Below are 22,208 nucleotides of genomic sequence, written 5' to 3' on the forward strand. Positions count from 1 at the left end.
CAATGCGGTCTCCTCTACATTGGGGAGATCAAACGCAGATTGAGTGATTGCCTTGCTGAACAACCCCGCTCTGTCCACAAGCATGACTCTAAACTGCCGGTCGTTTGCCATTTTAATTCCCCGTCCCCGTCCCACTCTGACCCCTCTGTCCTCGGCCTCTTACACTGTTCCAATTAAACTCAATGTAAGCTTGAGGAACAGCACCACATCTTTCGTTTAGGCACTTTACAACCTTCCGGACTCACTGATTTCAATAACTTCAGATCATAACCACTGCTCCCATTTTTTCGGGCAGCAAGTTCTGCTGTTGCCATTCACAGCTACTCTAGTCCAATCTTTTGTTTCTTAACTTGTCCCATTACTACCTTCCTTGCCTTACACCATCATCTCTTTTGTCATTTAATCACTCTTGTCCTCTACCCTATCGCAGACCTTCCCTTTTGTTCTTTTCTCCCCTTCCCCCCCCCCCCCCACTTTCCCTGGCTCTGTACTTGCTTAAAAACCTTAACATCTTCCAGTTCTGATGAAAGGTCTTCGACCTGAAAGTTTAACTCTGTTCCTTTCTCCACAGATGCTGCCTCACCTGCTGAGCTTTTCCAGCATCTTCTGTTTTTATTCCTGTCTCTCTATTTCATTCTATCTCAGTTTTAATATTCTACTTAACCAGTCTGAAAAAAACCAACAGCTTTTACTGCATTCTTATATTCACTGTGAAAATTCATTACATTGTCATGTAACCAACCTGTAAATTCTAGTCTACTTCCATCTACAACCATTCCCAATAACTGTCTGGTAAGTAAAATATTTACATATGAATCCACTTTCTTTTATTTGTATGTCAGGCAGTGTTTTAACAAATGATAGCATGGATTTCTCCTTTAACATGCTAGTATGAATATGTCTGAAAGTTTGGAAGTTTTAAAACTAACACGTGTTTGACATAGAAAACTTAAAGACCTTTATCAGAAAGAATAGCTAAATGACATTCTGGTGTGCACAACCTTGTGGTGAACGTGGAAACCATTGACAAAAGGCAAGTACTTACTGCGGTCCACACTTTGTTCCTTTCGCCCTTTGTCCCCCTTTTCTACATCCAATCTCTTATCAGACAGATCTTTGGATGCTTCATCTTTCTTTCCCAACTTCTCTCGGGAACAGGACTGGAAAAATAAAATTACGGCTATAAATGTTATTTGTGTTTAGGCTAATAATGCATAAAGCTGAAACTAAAAACAAAACTAAAAATGCTCCATACATTAAATGAGACTGGAAATCCAAATCTAGACTTTAGAAAACTGGAAATCTGCCACAATATTCATTAAGACTGGTAAGTTCACTAACATTCTTAAACACGATTCAAGAGAGCATATCATTTTTTAAAATCTCAATGTACAGTCAGCTGTTCAGAACCTCCAAAAATCAGAGGGCAGCTCATGCAGATATGTAAACAACAGGGTAATTTTACCATACTAAAATGATATATTTACAAGTTGAACACTTTTATTGCAAATCAAATTTCATTTCCCCTTCTCCATACTCTGTGCAATCTTCACCCTGAAATATATTTCTGTCCTTCGATGGTTTCATCTTGCTTTAGTGCGCTAAAGACAAATTTAGACTAAAGTCATGAGATGGTAGACAGGCATGATAAATGGAAGATGTTAACAAGATATTTGCATTGAATTCTATTTCCTTGTATAGTCCATAATGGCTGCTACTGATTAGTCTAGAAAATTATTTCCATTAATTTCAACTCACTTACAAACTTTCAAAATGTGCTAGTTCTTTAGGAGTAGTAAGTTGGAACCCAACACTCTGCCTCACAGTGCAGAATGCAGATAGGTGTCCACAATCCTTTACATCCTGAGTTTCTGTCTCAGCCTTACTTTTGTGGGAAGACATCAATCCAAGGCCAGATGCTTCTCCAAAGGGAGGAAAGGAAGATTGGGGGGATAGTTAGCTTTACCACTTCAGTCTGACCATCATTAAATAGACATTTACAAGTGTAAACTCATCTTCATTTAATAAACTTAGCTAAACTTTTGGAAAGCTACTGGATGGCAGTGAGTGTTCTGACACATTGCAATACCATGACAGGACATGGGTTCTGATCTCAGCCAGGCCATTCTAAATTAGTTGGAGTTTGTGGAGGGTGGAGGTAAGGGAAATAGGTGAGGAGGACATTGAAGAAATGGATCCTTTAGATGATGAAGGCATGCATTATAAATTCAACACTGGATATCGATGTAAAGGCAAAGGTAGATGATGTTTCAGAGCTGTCTCGTCACAAATGTGGGGAAGGAAGCACACCTGAGGGTTGAACACGTGGATGGACTCGAACCAGTGTAGGTGCTGGTAGAAGCAGAGGAAGACTGGATCATTTTACCAGATTTTACACATTGGCTCGACTCCATCCACCTGTTCAACCCTGTGCTTCCTTCCCCACATTTGTGACCAAGACAGCTCTGAAACATCATCTACCTCTGTGTTGCAACAGGTATGAGAAGAACCATGAGAAGAACAAGGCTACGGAGGTGGACAGTGGAGAAAGAGATGATTTACAACTGCCAGCCGCCCGTTTCTCACTTAGTAAAAAGTAGTCGATTACCTGCGATGTTACATATAAGGAATCAAGACAAAATGTGAAGGGGGTTAGAAGTCAGCAAATAATTGGACCTGGGCATGCAGACATAATTTAGTCCCCATTTTGAAATTATACATTCTGTCCATACTTTTATATTTAATTATAAATTCCTACATCCCCACTTATAATGGAAACAATCTATGGAATCTGGTCACACTGTAATGACACCATCCCACCAGTGGTGGCACTGCATTGCCTCCACCAAGGTGGGGGGGGGGGGGAAGAAAAGAGAGAATGAACTTACAGTGCAACAAGTCACATAGGCAATTTCAATTATAAATGTTGGCATAGAAATTTATACAGGAAAAAGTTGACAGGAAGTGTGCACAGACACAAGATTTTTAATGCATAAAATATAGATTTCTTCAGAATTTGATAGCAATCCCTTCAGTTCGATAATCTTACTCTCTGCTGACTAAACTTGGATTATTGCTGTGGACACACTGGGAAGATAGTAGTCATGTCCAACTTGAATAAGATGTTCTTTTCTAGTTTATTAAATTGCCATACAAATGGATATTCACCATTTGATCCAGGCTATTTTATCATTAAGAGGTATTATAACTGAAAATGACAGTTTGTTTTTGTGACTGGAAGCCTGTGGCCAGTGGGGTACCACAGGGATCTGTGCTGGGGCCCTTGCTGTTTGTGGTCTACATTAACGACTTGGATATGAATGTAAAAGGTATGATCAGTAAGTTCGCTGATGATACAAAAATTGGTAGGGTGGTAAATAGCGAGGAGGATAGCCTCAGTCTGCAGGACGATATAGATGGGTTGGTCAGATGGGCGGAACAGTGGCAAATGGAATTTAACCCGGAAAAGTGCGAGGTGATGCACTTTGGAGGGACTAACAAGGCAAGGGAATACACAATGAATGGGAAGACCCTAGGCAAGACAGAGGGTCAGAGGGATCTTGGTGTGCAAGTTCACAGATCCCTGAAGGCGGCGGAACAGGTAGATAAGGTGGTAAAGAAGGCATATGGGATACTTGCCTTTATTAGCCGAGGCATAGAATATAAGAGCAAGGAGGTTATGATGGAGCTGTAAAAAACACTGGTTAGGCCACAGCTGGAGTACTGTGTGCAGTTCTGGTCGCCGCACTACAGGAAGGATGTGATCGCTTTGGAGAGGGTGCAGAGGAGATTCACCAGGATGTTACCAGGGCTGGAGCGCTTCAGCTATGAAGAGAGACTGGGAAGATTGGGTTTGTTTTCCTTGGAGCAGAGGAGGCTGAGGGGGGACATGATTGAGGGGTACAAAATTACGAGGGGCATAGATAGGATGGATACTAAGGAGCTTTTTCCCTTCGTTGAGGGTTCTATAACAAGGGGGCATAGATTCAAGGTAAAAGGTGGGAGGTTTAGAGGGGATTTGAGAAAGAACTTTTTCACCCAGAGGGTGGTTGGAGTCTGGAACTCACTGCCTGAGAGGGTTGTGGAGGCAGGAACCCTCACAACATTCAAGAAGCATTTGGATGAGCACTTGAAATGCCATAGCATACAAGGCTACGGACCAAATGCTGGATGGCCGGCGCGGACACGATGGGCCAAAGGGCCTCTATCCGTGCTGTATAACTCTATGACTCTATGACATGTCCTCACCAGATATCCTCTCAGACACACTGCCACAGGAATCACAGGAACCCTTGCCATTCTATTCGTTTCCCAGCAGTTCAATTTTAGTGCCCTATTGCTGGAGGACCTGGGAATGGCTAACTCAACATAAAGCCATAATTGAATCTGGTCTGTATTATTCACTTTCATATTATACTGTGCATCTAATCACTGAGCCATTAAGGCGGTGTAAATATGTTTTTTAATTAAGTGAGCCTAAACCTCTGTACAGCTTTAGGATATCCAATTGAAGGAACCAGTACATCAGAAAATTAATAAGTCTAACTTTGATTTATTTCTGCTCATAACATTTACTGACACACACACACACACACACACACACACACACACACGCGCTCACCTGGGTTGGGGTTTTAACTGCTTCCAGTTTCGCCTCAGTATTTGTTGCTGAGTAGTTTGACTTGTCTGTCTTCACATTTTCTCTATTGACTTCAGAATCCAGTCGTAACTTGTCAAAGAGACTAGACTCAATTAATAGGGGTGGCTGTCCTGAAGTTGTTACACTGGATTCAGAACCTTGAATCACCTTCTCAGTTCCAGACCGAGAGTAAGTATCAGTCACGTTATGCATTTTGCTCAATTTTTTAATCATTAAATTTTTCACAGAATCAGGTTTTGGAGTGGTACTGTTTTCACCATGTACTGACTTTCTGCCTTTGGCCTCCATCTGAAATTTTGGAACCTTGATTTCAGTTGCATCTGATTTTACAGACGATATATATTCTTTACGCTTCTCATGACTTTTGTGTTTCTTGGAACGACTGCTATTCTCCTTATTTATATTTTTCTTCTCTGAACAATCATCTTTCTGATTCTTCTTCTGTTTTTGTACCTTAATCTCTTGCTTGGCATTATCCACTTTATCCCTCTTCTTTTTCTTTCTCTTTATCTTAAGTTCAAGGTCTTCTTCATCTGAGCTATCCAGCGATCTTTTTGGTGTCGCAATAATGTCTTGTCTGGCCAGTCCCTTAGTTTTTTCCTCAAATGTTGGATCATTAGAATCTACATTTTCCCGTTCTTTGTTTTCATCAGGGGTTAGTGGTTCAGATAGCAAGCCATCCTGTGTGACTGGTTCCAATAAAGACCTTTGTGTTTCCATGTGTTTTTTCTTCAGTTTCTTAGATTCAGTTGTATTCCTTTTCTTCATTTTATCATCTTCAGAAAGATCTTTCACGTTTTCTGAGGAGTTGTCTCTCAGTTCTTCACTATTTGACTTGCTGGATTTCACTTTTTTTTCTATTTTAGGACTGTCATGTTTCATGTCCAGCTCAGTTTTAGATTTTTTCTTCTTCTTTTTAGTCTTCTGTGGTGAGGTTTCTTTTGCTCCTCCATTATCATCATCAGACACATCTTCAAAAATATCTTTATCTAAGGTAAGCTTCTGAAAAAAATATAAGTAGGCATTGATGAGATAGCAACATCATCCAATATAAAGTGAACTGATCTTGCAAGAAATAATTACAGCCTCATGGAATTGCCTTTGACATTCTAGCTAAAAAGTTATAATAACAAGGACAGCTAATTATCTTTATTCCAGTGTCCTTTACATTATTTTTCTACTGCTTTTGTTCTTCCCTATCCTACTTGCTTTTAATTTCAGTATTTAATGGGCTTGCCAGTTTGGAGCAGCCAATCCATCAAAAGAACAGTCTCATTGTACCTGTCTAACTAGTTTGATTCTTTTGAATTGAAAGTCAGCTCAATTTATTTTATGAAACAGTTTTAGGTGAATTATGGATTTCAGTGCAAACCGCGGAAATACGAAAAAAACGTGAAGGACAGCAGTATGGCATTGCAACCATACAGTACTTTGGTGCTCCAATGTACTAGGCCACAAAGCAATAGGATACAAGCTTCCAACCTCAGCCATGCAATCAGTGTGAAAGCATTCTGCACGTCACAAAGCATTCCTTAATAGGGGAAAGAATTTTTTTTGAAATGAGATACATATCATGCAAGTCTGCCATTGCTTCACAATACGTAGAATTGCAAAATGCTCAATGTGCACAATCAGCTTAGCTCTGGTCAACTTGGAGCTGTCTCAGTTAGAAGGTTGTGAGTTCAAACCTCACTAAAGACTTAAGCATGTAATCTAGGTCAACACCTTAGTGCAGTGCTGAGGGAGAGCTGAATTGCTAGAGCTGCTGTCTTTTGAATGATATGTTAAATGGAAGTCCTGTCTGTCTGCTTAGATGGACATAAAAGATCTCATGCACTATTTGAATAACAACAGGGAGTTCTCCTGCTACCATCGCCAGTACACCATTAGAAAGATAATCAGGTCATTCATTTGCTGTTTATCGCATGTTGCTGTGCACAAATTGGCTGAGACGTTTGCCTACAAAACAGTGACTACACTTCAAACGTAAACCATTAGAACATGAAAACACTATATAAATGCAAGTTTCTTTTAAAATCAATGAATTCAGTGAGACCTTTCCTGGCAATATTCTACTCTTGCAAAAATCTTATTTAAACAGAAAATTTTACCAATATATATATAGGGGTTTAATAAAGCTGTTAACAAAATTATGAATACAGTAACTATGAAAAGAAAAATTACTGCAGTATTATTCATGTCCTAATTCACAATTTATAACCAAAATGCATTTTTCCATAAATAGAAATCTTTGAAGTATAACTCAATGATGATAATTTTCATTAGTTAGACAAATCACCACACCATATTATATTGTAATCACATTCGATAAAATACAGAGTTGCATGAGATTGCAGAGCTAGGGTGGGGCAAAGCAATGAAGGGATTTATGGACAAAGATCAGGATTTTTAATTTAATGTTTATCATAGGAACACAAGATAATTATGGATGGAGAAGGCTATTCATCCCATCTTAGTTATCCATCTAGAAAGATGACAAAGTTCCAGCAATATAGCATCCAATGGTTTCAAAAATGATTTCAGGGTTTTCGCCTCCACTATTCTATCCAGGGGTCTACTCTATATATTGATTGCTCTTTGTGTGAAGAACTTCCTGATATCAGCCCCAAATTTGCCTTTTATTAGTTTGAAATCATATCCCTTTGCCCTACATTCAACTTAGTTTAAAGTAATTTTCAAGATTCACCTTTTCCATCAGATTTACTATCTTGTACAGCTCTATAAGATCACCCCTCAGACACCTTCATTCATGGCTGAAAACTCCAAGTTTCTCTAATTTTTTTTCCTCATAACTCAGACTTTTGACACTGGTGATCAACCTCGTGCCTTTTCTCTGCACTGTCTCCAGAGCGTGACTACCTCCCTTGCATCTCGGTGACCAGAACTGGCCATAGTATTCAAGATATGGTCTGACGGTAAGGGAACATAATATGATTGAGTCATAAACCAGGATTTAAAATTTAAGTAACGCAAACTTTGAAGCAATGAGAAATAAATTGACCGCAGTAAACTGTTACTGGGTAAACCTACAAACAGTGGAAAGTATTCAAAGAAGTATTTGATACAATAGAAAACAAGTACATACCTCAAAGGCTCCATTTGTGTAGTTAAGCAACTATTGCCAAAAAACAAGGTAAGAGACAGTACCAAGCTAACAGAAAAGGCTTACACAAACGTGAAGAAAAATGGAAATCCAGTGGACTGAGCAATCTATAAAAAGCCACAAAGGGATACAAACAAAGGACTAAGAGGTGCAAAAGGAATATGAAAAAAACTTGCAAGGGATATCAAAGCTAACGGCAAAAGTTGTTATAAATATATTAAGAAAAAGAGAATGGTAAAGGAGACTGTGGGCCCATTAAAGACAGATGCAGATTCAACAATGATGGACAATAAGGAAATGGCAGACTTGTTAATTGAGTACATGGTATCCATTTTTGTACCTAAAAATAAGCCATGGGGAGGAACTTAGTGGATTAAATATAAGTTTTTAAAAATGGCAATGGAGAAAATAAATATGACTTACGGTAGACAAATCTCTAGGACCTGATGGTTTCCACCCAAGGGCATTAAAAAAGTGAGGAAATTGCAGATGCATTAATCATAATTTTCTAAGGCTCTCTAGATTCAGGAATTGTGCCTTTGGATTGCAAAATTGCAAACATCATTCCAGTATTTAAGGGAGGGAGGGATGGAGAAACCAGGTAACTACAGGCCTGTCTGTTTAACATCAGTTGTGGGAAAGTTAATTGAATCTATTATCAGGGACAGAGTGACTAAACACTTGGACAAGCATGAGCTGATCAAAGAGAGTTAGCATGATTTGTGAACGGTAGATCATGTCTCACTAATCTCCCATTGGCAAGGCGTGTTCACCGGGAATCTGTACTGGGGCCTTAGCTTTTCACTGTATATATTAACGACTTGGACGATGGAACAGAGAGCTGTAAATCCAAGTTTGCAGATGACACTAAGTTAGGAGGCACAGTAAGTTGTGTAGATATGAGCAGGAAGTTGCAAACGGACATAGACACACTAAGTGGGCAAAACTATGACAGATGGAGCTTAATGTGGGGAAGTGCGATGTCATCCACTTTGGATCACAGAAAGACAAATGGGAATATTTTCTTAATGTTGAGAGGCTATTGTGGAGGAACAAAGGGATTTAGGTACCCATGTACATAAATCACTATAACCTAGTGCACACATACAAAAAGCAATCAAAAAGCCTAATGGAATGTTGACCTTTATCTCAAGGATGTTGAAATACAAAAGTGAGGAAGTGAAATGGAAGGCTGTTTCCAGTGGGGTCCCGCAAGCCTCAGTACTAGGTCCCTTGCTTTTTGTGGTATATAGTAATGATTTGGACTTGAATGTGGGGAGCTTGATCAAGAAGTTTGCAGATGATACAAAAATTGGCTGTGTGATTGATAGTGAGGAGGAAAGCTGTAGACTGCAGGAAGATATCAATGGACTGGTCAGGTGGGCAGAAAAGTGGCAAATGGAATTCAATTCAGAGAAGTGTAAGGTAATGCATTTGGGGAGGGCAAACAAGGCAAGGGAATACACAATAAATGGGATGATACTGGAGAGGTGTAGAGGAAAAAGGGACCTTGGGAGTGCATGTCCACAAATCCTTGAAGGTAGCAGGACAGGTAGATAAGGCATATGGGATACTTTCCTTTATTTGCTGAGGCATAGAATATAAGTGTAAGGAATCTTATAACACCAGGTTATAGTCCAACTGTTTTATTTGAAAATCACAAGCTTTCGGAGGCTTTCTCCTTCGTTGGGTCACTCACCTGACGAAGGAGAAAGCCTCCGAAAGCTTGTGATTTTCAAATAAAACAGTTGGACTATAACCTGGTGTTGTAAGATTCCTTACATTTGTCAACCCCAGTCCATCACCGGCATCTCCACATCATAGAATATAAGAGCTGGGAGGTTATGCTAGAACGGTATAAAACATTGGTTAGGCCACAGCTTGAGTACTGCGTACAGTTCTGGCCACCACATTACAGGAAAGATGTGATTGCACGAGAGGGTACAGAGGAGATTTAAATGGATGTTGCTAGGGCTGGAGAATTTTAGCTATGAGAAAATATTGGATAGGCTGGGGTTGTTTTCTTTGGAACAAAGGAGGCTGAGGCGAGATTTAATTGAGGTATATAAAATTATGAGGGGCCTAGATAGAGTGGATAGGAAGGACCAGCTGAGAGGAGCCGAGCGGAGCGGAGGGAGCGTCCGATAAAAGGCGGGATTTCAGAGCGCTGAGAACAGCTGAGAGGAGCCGAGCGGAGCGGAGGGAGCGTCCGATAAAAGGCGGGATTTCAGAGCGCTGAGAACAGCTGAGAGGAGCCGAGCCGAGCGGAGGGAGCGTCCGATAAAAGGCGGGATTTCAGAGCGCTGAGAACAGCTGAGAGGAGCCGAGCAGAGGGAGCGTCCGATAAAAGGCGGGATTTCAGAGCGCTGAGAACAGCTGAGAGGAGCCGAGCCGAGCGGAGGGAGCGTCCGATAAAAGGCGGGATTTCAGAGCGCTGAGAACAGCTGAGAGGAGCCGAGCGGAGGGAGCGTCCGATAAAAGGCGGGATTTCAGAGCGCTGAGAGGAGCCGAGCCGAGCGGAGCTGCGACCGAGTTCGAAGTGACGTCAGGAATCAGATCGGGACGCGACACAGGGGAGGCACCTGATTGGTGAGTAGGTTCAGGTGAGTATTTCTACTTATCGACAGTAACTAAAGTAAAAAGAAAGGGAAGGTCTGCAGGTCTTATAGGAAGTAGCGTTTATTTTTTAGTGAATCAAGGTCCCTAGTGTAGTTAACATTCTCTAAATTGAGAACAATTTAAAGGAGTAAACTCCTTAAAGGGAGTGGTAAGTAGTTTTTCTTTCCTTTTTTTTCTCTTGACATTGTAGTTGTTCTTAAGCTAATTTAAGGGTTAAGTCATGGCAGGAGATCCCAGGGCCGTGTCATGTTCCTCTTGTGGGATGTGGGAATTCAGGGCTCCTTCCTGTATCCCTGATTCCTTCACCTGCGGGAAGTGTGTCCAGCTGCAGCTATTGTTTGACCGCTTGACGGCTCTGGAGCTGCGGATGGATTCACTTTGGAGCATCTGTGATGCTGAGAAAGTCGTGGATAGCACGTTCAGTGAGTTGGTCACACCGCAGATAAAAATTACTGAGGGAGATAGTGAATGGGTGACCAACAGACAGAGGAAGAGTAGGAAGGCAGTGCAGGGGTCCCCTGCGGTCATCTCCCTCCAGCTGGCTCTGCTGCATAGGAGGGCAGGAAAAAGAGTGGCAGAGCTATAGTGATAGGGGACTCGATTGTAAGGGGAATAGACAGGCGTTTCTGCGGATGCAACCGAGACTCCAGGATGGTATGTTGCCTCCCTGGTGCAAGGGTCAAGGATGTCTCGGAGCGGCTGCAGGACATTCTGGAGGGGGAGGGTGAACAGCCAGTTGTCGTGGTGCATATAGGCACCAACGATATAGGTAAAAAACAGGATGAGGTCCTACAAGCTGAATTTAGGGAGTTAGGAGTTAAACTAAAGAGTAGGACCTCAAAGGCAGTAATCTCAGGATTGCTACCAGTGCCACGGGTTAGTCAGAGTAGGAATGACAGGATAGCTAAGATGAATACGTGGCTTGAGAGATGGTGCAAGAGGGAGGGATTCAAATTCCTGGGCCATTGGAACCGGTTCTGGGGGAGGTGGGACCAGTACAAATTGGACGGTCTGCATCTGGGCAGGACTGGAACCAATGTCCTAGGGGGAGTGTTTGCCAGTGCTGTTGGGGAGGGTTTAAACTAAGGTGGCAGGGGGATGGGAACCGATGCAGGAAGTCAGTGGGAAATAAAGTGGTGACAGAAACAAAAGGCAGTAAGGGAGAGTGTACAGAACATGACCGGACAGATGGTCTGAGAAAGCAGGGCAAAGACCAAGGGAAGTCTAGATTAAACTGCATTTATTTCAATGCAAGAAGTCTGATGGGCAAGGCAGATGAACTCAGGGCATGGATGGGTACATGGGACTGGGATGTTATAGCTATTACTGAAACATGGCTAAGGGAGGGGCAGGACTGGCAGCTCAATGTTCCAGGGTACAGATGCTATAGGAAAGATAGAGCAGGAGGTAAGAGAGGAGGGGGAGTTGCGTTCTTGATTAGGGAGAATATCACGGCAGTAGTGAGAGGGGATATATCTGAGGGTTCGCCCACTGAGTCTATATGGGTAGAACTGAAAAATAAGGGGGAGATCACTTTGATAGGATTGTACTACAGACCCCCAAATAGTCAACGGGAAATTGAGGAGCAAATATGTAAGGAGATTACAGACAGCTGCAAGAAAAATAGGGTGGTAATAGTAGGGGACTTTAACTTTCCCAACATTGACTGGGACAGCCATAACATTCGGGGCTTGGATGGAGAGAAATTTGTTGAGTGTATTCAGGAGGAATTTCTCATTCAGTATGTGGATGGCCCGACTAGAGAGGGGGCAAAACTTGACCTCCTCTTGGGAAATAAGGAAGGGCAGGTGACAGAAGTGTTAGTGAGGGATCACTTTGAGACCAGTGATCATAATTCCATTAGTTTTAAGATAGCTATGGAGAAGGATAGGTCTGGCCCAAAAGTTAAAATTCTAAATTGGGGAAAGGCCAATTTTGATGGTATTAGACAGGAACTTTCAGAAGTTGATTGGGAGAGTCTGTTGGCAGGCAAAGGGACGTCTGGTAAGTGGGAGGCTTTCAAAAGTGTGTTAACCAGGGTTCAGGGTAAGCACATTCCTTATAAAGTGAAGGGCAAGGCTGGTAGAAGTAGGGAACCTTGGATGACTCGGGAGATTGAGGCACTAGTCAAAAATAAGAAGGAGGCATATGACATGCATAGGCAGCTGGGATCAAGTGGATCCCTTGAAGAGTATAGAGATTGCCGGAGTAGAGTTAAGAGAGAAATCAGGAGGGCAAAAAGGGGATATGAGATTGCTTTGGCAGATCAGGCAAAGGTGAATCCAAAGAGCTTCTACAAATACATAAAGGACAAAAGGGTAACTAGGGAGAGAGTAGGGCCTCTTAAGGATCAACAAGGTCATCTATGTGCGGAACCACAAGAGATGGGTGAGATCCTGAATGAATATTTCACATCGGTATTTACGGTTGAGAAAGGCGTGGATGTTAGGGAACTTGGGGAAATAAATAGTGATGTCTTGAGGAGTGTACATATTACAGAGAGGGAGGTGCTGGAAGTCTTAACGCGCATCAAGGTAGATAAATCTCCGGGACCTGATGAAATGTATCCCAGGACGTTATGGGAGGTTAGGGAGGAAATTGCGGGTCCCCTAGCAGAGATATTTGAATCATCCACCGCTACAGGTGAGGTGCCTGAAGATTGGAGGGTAGCAAATGTTGTGCCTTTGTTTAAGAAGGGCGGCAGGGAAAAGCCTGGGAACTACAGACCAGTGAGCCTGACATCTGTAGTGGGTAAGTTGTTAGAGGGTATTCTGAGGGACAGGATCTACAGGCATTTGGAGAGGCAGGGACTAATTAGGAACAGTCAGCATGGTTTTGTGAGAGGAAAATCATGTCTCACGAATTTGATTGAGTTTTTTGAAGGGGTAACCAAGAAGATAGATGAGGGCTGTGCAGTAGACGTGGTCTACATGGACTTCAGCAAAGCATTTGACAAGGTACCGCATGGTAGGTTGTTACATAAGGTTAAATCTCATGGGATCCAAGGTGAGGTAGCCAATTGGATACAAAATTGGCTTGACGACAGAAGACAGAGGGTGGTTGTAGAGGGTTGTTTTTCAAACTGGATGCCTGTGTCCAGCGGTGTGCCTCAGGGATCGGTGCTGGGTCCGCTGTTATTTGTTATTTATATTAATGATTTGGATGAGAATTTAGGAGGCATGGTTAGTAAGTTTGCAGATGACACCAAGATTGGTGGCATTGTGGACAGTGAAGAAGGTTATCTAGGATTGCAACGGGATCTTGATAAATTGGGCCAGTGGGCCGATGAATGGCAGATGGAGTTTAATTTAGATAAATGTGAGGTGATGCATTTTGGTAGATCGAATCGGGCCAGGACCTACTCCGTTAATGGTAGGGCGTTGGGGAGAGTTATAGAACAAAGAGATCTGGGAGTACAGATTCATAGCTCCTTGAAAGTGGAGTCACAGGTGGATAGGGTGGTGAAGAAGGCATTCAGCATGCTTGGTTTCATTGGTCAGAACATTGAATGCAGGAGTTGGGATGTCTTGTTGAAGTTGTACAGGGCATTGGTGAGGCCACACTTGGAGTACTGTGTACAGTTCTGGTCACCCTATTATAGAAAGGATATTATTAAACTAGAAAGAGTGCAGAAAAGATTTACTAGGATGCTACCGGGACTTGATGGTTTGACTTACAGGGAGAGGTTAGACAGACTGGGACTTTTTTCCCTGGAGAGTAGGAGGTTAAGGGGTGATCTTATAGAAGTCTATAAAATAATGAGGGGCATAGATAAGGTCGATAGTCAAAATCTTTTCCCAAAGGTAGGGGAGTCTATAACGAGGGGGCACAGATTTAAGGTGAGAGGGGAGAGATACAAAAGGGTCCAGAGGGGCAATTTTTTCACTCAAAGGGTGGTGAGTGTCTGGAACGAGCTGCCAGAGGCAGTAGTAGAGGTGGGTACAATTTTGTCTTTTAAAAAGCATTTGGACAGTTACATGGGTAAGATGGGTATCGAGGGATATGGGCCAAGTGCAGGCAATTGGGACTAGCTTAGTGGTATAAACTGGGCGACATGGACATGTTGGGCCGAAGGGCCTGTTTCCATGTTGTAACTTCTATGATTCTATGATTCTATGACCTATTTCCTTTAGCAGAGGTGTCAGTGACCATAGGGCATAGATTTAAAGTAATTGGTAGAAGGATTAGATGGGAGCGGAGGAGAATTTTTTTCACCCAGAGGATGGTGGGGGTCTGGAACTCACTGCCTGAAAGGGTGGTAGAGGCAGAAACCCTCAACTCATTTAAAAAGTACCTGGATGTGCACTTGAAGTGCCGTAGCCTACAGGGCTATGGTCCAAGTGCTGGAATGTGGGATTAAGCTGGATAGCTCTTCGTCGGCCGGCACGGACACGATGGGCCAAATGACCTCCTTCTGTGCCGTAACTTTCTATGATGCTTCAGTTATACAAAGCCTTGGTTAGATCCCATTTGGAGTACTGCGATTAGTTTTGGGCATCACACCTCAAGAATGATATATTGGCCTTGAAGGGTGTACAGCACAGATTCACCAGAATTATACCAGGGCTTAAAGGGCTAAATATTGAGGCCCGGTTGCACAAACTTGGTTTGTATTCCTTTGAGTTTGGACGGTTGAGGTCTAATTGAGGTATTTAAAATGATCAAGGGATTTGATACGCAAGTACAGAGAAACTACTTCCTCTGGTGGGGGAATCCAGAACAAGAGGGCATAATCTTAATATTAGAGCTAGGCCAGTTAGAAGGGAAATCAAGAAGCATATTTTCACACAAAAAGGTAGTGGAAATCTGGAACTTCCACCCCAAAAGGCAATGGATTCTAGGTCAACTGATTTTTCAACACTGAGATCGATAGATTTTTGTTAGGCAAGGATATCAAGGGATATGAAAAAAAGGCAAGTAAATGGAGCTAAGGTACAGATCAGTCATGATCTAATAGAATGGCGAAACAGGCTCAAGGGGCTGAATGGCCTACTCCTGCTCCTATGTAATCCTATTGTCACACATGTATCCAGCCCCCAAATCCAAGGGCTGCCCCCTTGTTCTGAATTCCCCCACCAGAGGAAGTATTTTCTCTGTACTTGCGTATCAAATCCCTTGATCATTTTAAATACCTCAATTAGACCTCAACCGTCCAAACTCAAAGGAATACAAACCAAGTTTATGCAACCGGGCCTCAATATTTAACCCTTTAAGCCCTGTTATTATTCTGGTGAATCTGCACTGCACACCCTCCAAGGCCAATATATCTTTCTTGAGGTGTGATGCCCAAAACTGAACACAACCGAAAGCAGAGGTATAAAAGCAAGTTATTCAGCCACAGAACGCTTGGGATCCAAAAAGGCAGGAGGGGAACTAAGGCAATATACCCTAAAAATCTGACTCAAATTAAACCCACATGCATTCAAAGGATACAACTTCCTAAGGCTCAATTTTAGCAAATCACAGCTCAAATTTTCTCATTATTAGTGTAATAACAAAGAATTATTTTTTTCTCTGTCAGGTCAGGGAGGCCTTAATGGATACAGATGCATGTTTTTATTGGGCAAAAGCAATCCAGATTCATCCCAAAATCCAGCTAACTTTGAGCCACTGTAACATGTTTTAAATCCTTTACTTCTAGATTTGCTCCAGGAATAGCAAGACCCACCTTTAGGGTGTCATACTCCGTGGCCAATTTAGTCACCTGTAGAAAGAGAGATGTGGAGTGGCAACTAGACTCACCACCCAGATTTCCATTTTTCTTCAATTACAGATTTTCCTTTACCTACCATCACTAGTCTTCTGGGATTGTTTTTAAATGTTTTCCTGCAGTAAAACTCCCCAACAGTATAAACAAAATAAGGCAATTCTATCCAGCAATATAGATGTAAAATTAGACCTGGAGCTCAAATTTAATCTTAAATCAAAACTTCAAATCTCAGCCATGTAGTTTAAGGGAGAGACATTAAATTGGTGTTCCAAAAAGTCACAGACAGAATTGCAGTGCCAACTCTCCATTTCATCCCAAGCCCCACTGAGATAGGACAGGAGCACAAAAAAAAACAAGGGGGAGGAAGAAAACATACTTAGAACATTAGGGTCATAAATTCAGGCAACAATGAGTCCATCAGAAGAGATTCATTGTTTTACAAAACTTATGGGATTTTGAAACTGAATTAATGACAAGAACATCAGCTTTAAAACATATTGAAACTACAAAGTTAAACTGATTGCATTACAAGTAGCTGCTAAACGATTAAATACATTATTAAATAATAGAGTAGTTGAGGCAAATATCAGATGCATTTAAGGGGAAGCTAGATAAGTACATGAGGGAGAAAGGAATAGAAGGATATGCTGATAGGGTTGATGGAGTACAGTGGGGGGAGGCTTGTATGGAGCATAAACATTGCCATAGACCAGTTGGGCTGAATGGCCTGTTTCTGTGCTGTAAATTCTATGTAATATGTAAAGTAATTCTATGTAAACAAGTTCTCACGCGATTGTCTCTTGCAGGTGATTTTTCTGTCGATTTTCGTTTGAACACTTGTAACACCTCTGTGCAGTCCTCCAGGTGAGCCTCTGGTTCCCACGTGTCATCTTCAGAAGAATAGCCTTTCCAGTGAACTCTGAACAAGACTTGACCCTGTTAATACAATCAAAATAATCATATTTGCACAGGTGCTGCCAAAACACACAGACAATATTGCCAGATACTGAATGTTGGAAAACACCCTGTAGTACATAAAGCTAGTTCAAAATTGAAGAAATCACAACGTCAAAATGAAATCCACCGTCTCATGTAATCCCAGGGTTAAAATAGCCCTCTGGTCCAAGTATTCTAAGAATTACATTACTAATTTTCTAAAATGCCATCATATGACAGCACTTTGTGATGGATAAAATCATGAAAATAATATATTAGATACATATTCACCTTATGATGTACTGTGTGGGATGGGAATGCAAATTATCTTTTTCCAGACAGTCCTACCTGTCTCAGGAAGGTGCTATGTCCAATTTCAATTCTAGTATACTTCAATCACTTTATTGATCTTTCTTGTATGCTCTCATGTTATACAATCACCTCAGCATGGAGCCCTGAGGGAGCTGGTTATGAGGAAATGGAAGTAAAAGACAGAATGAATAAGAAAACAAAGACAATAAAATAAGATAAATAAAATGCAAGAAAAGGACTGAATATGCCAGCAAGACGTTTAAAATGAAGGAAGAAATTACAAAAACAAGAAAAAAAAACCATGACGTATAAGAGTTATTCATTGTGGCAAATGAAATGGCTCAGATGCCCGTCCTAGAAACAACAGCGTCATTCTGAATTATTTATATCCCTGTAACCTGAACTGACTAGAAAAGGGAGAAGAGTTCTAATGTTTGCAACTAGCAGCTATGTTAATGGCTATGGTCGGAAGAACAGCTAAATCATTCACAAAAACAGAACTAAACCTTGCAGAACCCCTTTTTGTTTTATAACAGAGCACTATACAGTGCTGTGCGAACGATCGCCCTGAGCTCTGGAATTCCCTCCCTAAACCTCTCCACCTCTCTCTCCTCCTTTAAGATGCTCCTTAAAACCTCTTTGACCAAGCTTTTGTTCACCTGTCCCTAACATCTCCTTATGTGGCTCGGTGTCAAATTTTGTTTGCTAGCGCTCCTGTGAAATGCCTTGGGCCATTTTGCTACCTTAAAAAGGTGCTATATAAGTGCAAATGTGTGTTGCTGCTGTTGAAACAGAGTTCCAAAGCAATATACAGCATGGTCCACTATAGTTACATATTACAATCACAGTTGTGTTAAGTTTTGTATGCCTGCCAAACGGGAGGGGGAAAAAAAGAAAGAACTTGCATTGATATAATGCCTTTAATGACTTCAGGTCGTCCCAAAGCGCTTTACAGCCAATTAAGTACTTTTGAAGTGTAGTCACTGTTGTAATGTAGGAAACATGGCAGCCAAATTGCACACAGCTAGGTCCCACAAACAGCAATGAGGTAATGACCAGAAAATTTGTTTTCATAATATTGGTTGAGGGATAGATTTTGGCAAGGACACTGGGGAGAACTCCCTTGCTCCTCTTCAAAGATGGGATCTTTTACATCCACCTGAGGGGGCAAACGGGGCCTCAGTTTGATGCATCATCTGAAAGACAGCACCTCCGACAGTGCCGCATTCCGTCAGTGCTGCACTGGGGTATCAGCCTACATTTTGTGCTCAAGTCTCTGGAGTTGGACTTGAACCAAAACCTTCTGATTCAGAGGTGAGAGTGTTTTCACCGAGCCACGGCTGACAACAAAACACATCTGCAATAGAACACTGGTTGTCCACTGTTCCCAACCATTGCTGATCATCGGGTTTCACAAGTGACAGATTCTTACTGGCACTACACAAAGTTCAACTCCTACCTACTCTACACAGAAAAGTCATCACGTTCCAAATTATTAAGGTATCTTAAGGATGCCAAGTGGTACTCAAAATACGCTAGATTTAAACTGCAACCTCCTCAAAATTGTACTGCCACAAAACTATTCAATGAATGCTAAGTGTTGACATGTACAACCTGCAATGCTTTTATACTATTTTTGTGCATCGGCTCACGAGGTGCAACAGATCCAACACAAAAATCAATTCTATCCATGGCCTGCTACATGAACAATAGTGCAGTATACTATTAGCTGTTTCTGTCCTGTTATTATGACAAATTGACACACGTTGAGTGAAAGTATGGACTTACCCAAGACCAAAACACAACTGTAGCATACAATTATACAGTAGATTCACTCTCAAAAGAGTATGAGTAACCACACCCCTTTTTGGTGTACAGTTCCAAAACTATGCAAGATCTTTATTGTATATACCTGCAAGTATCAAGTAATGTAATCTGCAACTCAAGAAAGTGCTGCTGAATTCAATCGAAGTCTGTATAGTTTATAAAACAAGTTAAATATAAGTGGACAACTGAAAGAAAGGAGATATAAAACAAAACAACGTTTCTGATTATGTTTTTCCTGACCAAATTTCACAGGTTCACAGAAATAAAAGTAGTTGCAGCAAGCCAATTTTACCCCCTTCCCCAGGATCACTACCTTTTTAAAATGAGTATTCTCCAAAAGAAGCAAACAAATCTCAGCTCACAAAGCTTTAATTGGCAAATACGATAAACTTACAAATTGGATTGCCATATAACCATTTATTGTTACTGCTTAGAAAAAAAATGTAGATCTGATTTTCCCAAAAAAAGCATTTCATGGACCATATTTTACTCCTCAATTTCTTTGTTCAACCTCTTTATCTCACAATTTGGGTTGATGAGTAGTTTTCTTTTAAAAAAAGTTTTGTTCATTTTTGCTAGTTTGGGTCAAACATTATCTCTGGCAAAGTGACAGCCAACTTGCTACCAGCTGCATCTGAGAATGGAGGAGAAGGAAACTGAGAAATATCAGACTCTGGCCTAAATTGTACAATCTAAAGGTCACAAGCATCCATAGTACAATATGTTCCTTGTTGAGACTCAAAATATTCATTTTTAAAAGAGGCCAAATTCCAGCAGGTTTCAAAGTTTAACGGAAAGATTAATTTTCATTCCAACTTTTAGGTTGCCACCCGTGTTCACTTTGTACATTAACCTCTCTCGTTGAAAATCTTTTCTAGAGTCGTTTAACATTTTCTTATACTCAAAATCAGATCAAAGCTTTGTTAAAAAGTAATCAGACCTTATGATTAGTCGAGATTAGATATGTGTGGTACATTTAAAACAGCTAATATTTACAGAAAGGAAAATATTCCTAAACAAAATTTTTTGGACCAAAATGCAGATCCTTGTACCTGTACCTCATCCAGTCTTCCTAAATAAAACCGTTTTCATGCCGCCACCTGGCTCACCACCTCTTTTTTTCCCTCCCCAATTGAACTGAAATTCCCTTCCACTAAAAATAAAAGCCATTTTCTCTCATGTATAGAGTCCTCATTTTCACAAAAGCACTGTTGCTATCTGGAAAGCTAATAGATAATGGTCACAAAAAGCCATTTATATACTTCACGGCCATAATTTATCCACCATTCGTCTCAACCACACTCTCCTCCCAAAATAAAACTGCAGCTGCACCTAAAAGCAACAAAGACTGCTCTATTAATGACAGCAGCAGCCAGCAGATGGAGTAATAGCCCAGGTAAACAAAATAGGATAGAGTTAATAGATATCGAAGTTCTACATAGTAAAATCTGGAATGGTTTACCAACTCTACCCATTAATCCTTGGCTCATAATTATGGGCAATACTTCTTAATGTTTAAGCTATAGTATACACCTGATAATTCAAAAATTTTTTTGTAGTTAAAACAAAATCTAATGATCTAATAATTTGAATTATGTAATGTAAACAGATCAAAATGGCAATTGAGTGCTCAAAATTTTTTGAATTACTACACAATTTAAATTAAGTAACTTTGAATTAAGAGGAAAAAGGGGTAATTTTTCAGACATCACATTCCCGAAAAGGAGCCTTGCCCACCCGAACTTCTAATATGGACTATCTGCAGTCTAAGCTCCCTATTAGAAGCACATTGTTGGAAAATATCCCCCAATTCCCACACTGTTGCTTCTCACCAACTGTTTTACAGTACTGCAATACTGTTTCAATTCTCAGAGATTAGATACTAAATATTAAAAGGACCATGTTTGTAAATTATCTCAAGGGAAAATTTAGTTTATGCTCAAACTAGTTAAAGAAATTGATTCAAAGGCAGCACAGTGGCAGTAAAGTCAGCATGCTGCATCAGAGTACGGAGACAAAATATCCGTCTCACCACTCCCTACACATCAACTCCTAAATGTGAAGGCCAAACATTTCCACAAAAGGAAGTGGGGGGGGGGGGGGTGGTGGTGGTGGAAATAGGATGCATCAGAAAACAAGTACTCAGGGACCCTCTTATGTTCGTTAAATACTCAGAGATACATAACACTAGCAGAGCTATGAGGACCAGGGCACTCACCTATTTTCTCAGTGGACCCCCCCCCCCACATCTCCCTCCCCCAAAAATGGGAGAGAAACTGTGATACTGTAGCTTAATCACAACTTATTAGATTAACATAGTTCAAATATAGATATATTAGGGATTAGTAGATAGTAAAATATAAACATCCATTTTAAACTGCTATAGACAAAGATTGCACAAATATTATCTCCCAGTTTCCCCACCACTCTACCTCCAATCCTCAGCCAAACTGCAGTTTCTTTCCCATCAACCCTAGCCCTCTCCAGCTAATCTCTTCTGAGACTGACCCCCTGCTCACTTGACCCTTCTTGGTCCCCAAAAACTCACTGCTTCAACGCTCCTAACTTTTCCACCATGAATTAGCATCCATTCCTTTACCCCTTTCATCTATATACAGTATTTACTTTTACACCCCCTCAAAACACCTTGGAGTGTTTTGCAAAAATAAATAGCAAATGGTGTCTGAACCTGGACACTAACTCCATTACATTTTATCTAAACAACCAGTGGTCTGCGAATACAAAGAAAAATGCTTTTTTTCTTTTTGATGAATCTCTTTCTAAATAAGCTTCAAAATTCAAACACTAGATGGAGTCTGAATAATCGATAAATTAAAAATTCACAGGAAGCCTAAGTAACTCCTATACACAGCAGCAAAAAGCAATTAAGAATCTGCAATTTATCCCTGATCAGGTAATTTTTTGTACTGCTTCTGTTCAATATTGCCTTAACAGTGCCTTAACCAAACAATTGAACAGATAGTGAGTAAGCAATAGATGGATGGTGCATCACATGTAAC

The 22,208-nt window shown here is 41.0% G+C and overlaps 1 protein-coding gene across 1 annotated transcript in view; it reads right to left on the reverse strand.

Moving 5' to 3' along the window:
• The window catches only part of mphosph8 (M-phase phosphoprotein 8), an 85,413-nt gene that overhangs the window by 55,003 nt on the left and 8,202 nt on the right, over window positions 1–22,208 (reverse strand). The window contains exons 2-4 of the mRNA XM_067986095.1: window positions 16,903–17,049; window positions 4,622–5,662; window positions 1,046–1,160 (exon numbers count right to left, since the gene is read on the reverse strand). Coding sequence (XP_067842196.1) covers window positions 1,046–1,160; window positions 4,622–5,662; window positions 16,903–17,049 — 1,303 coding nt within the window. The remainder of the gene's footprint in view (window positions 1–1,045; window positions 1,161–4,621; window positions 5,663–16,902; window positions 17,050–22,208) is intronic.

Source organism: Heptranchias perlo, chromosome 6, assembly GCF_035084215.1.
Source record: "Heptranchias perlo isolate sHepPer1 chromosome 6, sHepPer1.hap1, whole genome shotgun sequence".
Taxonomy (NCBI): Eukaryota; Metazoa; Chordata; class Chondrichthyes; order Hexanchiformes; family Hexanchidae; genus Heptranchias; species Heptranchias perlo.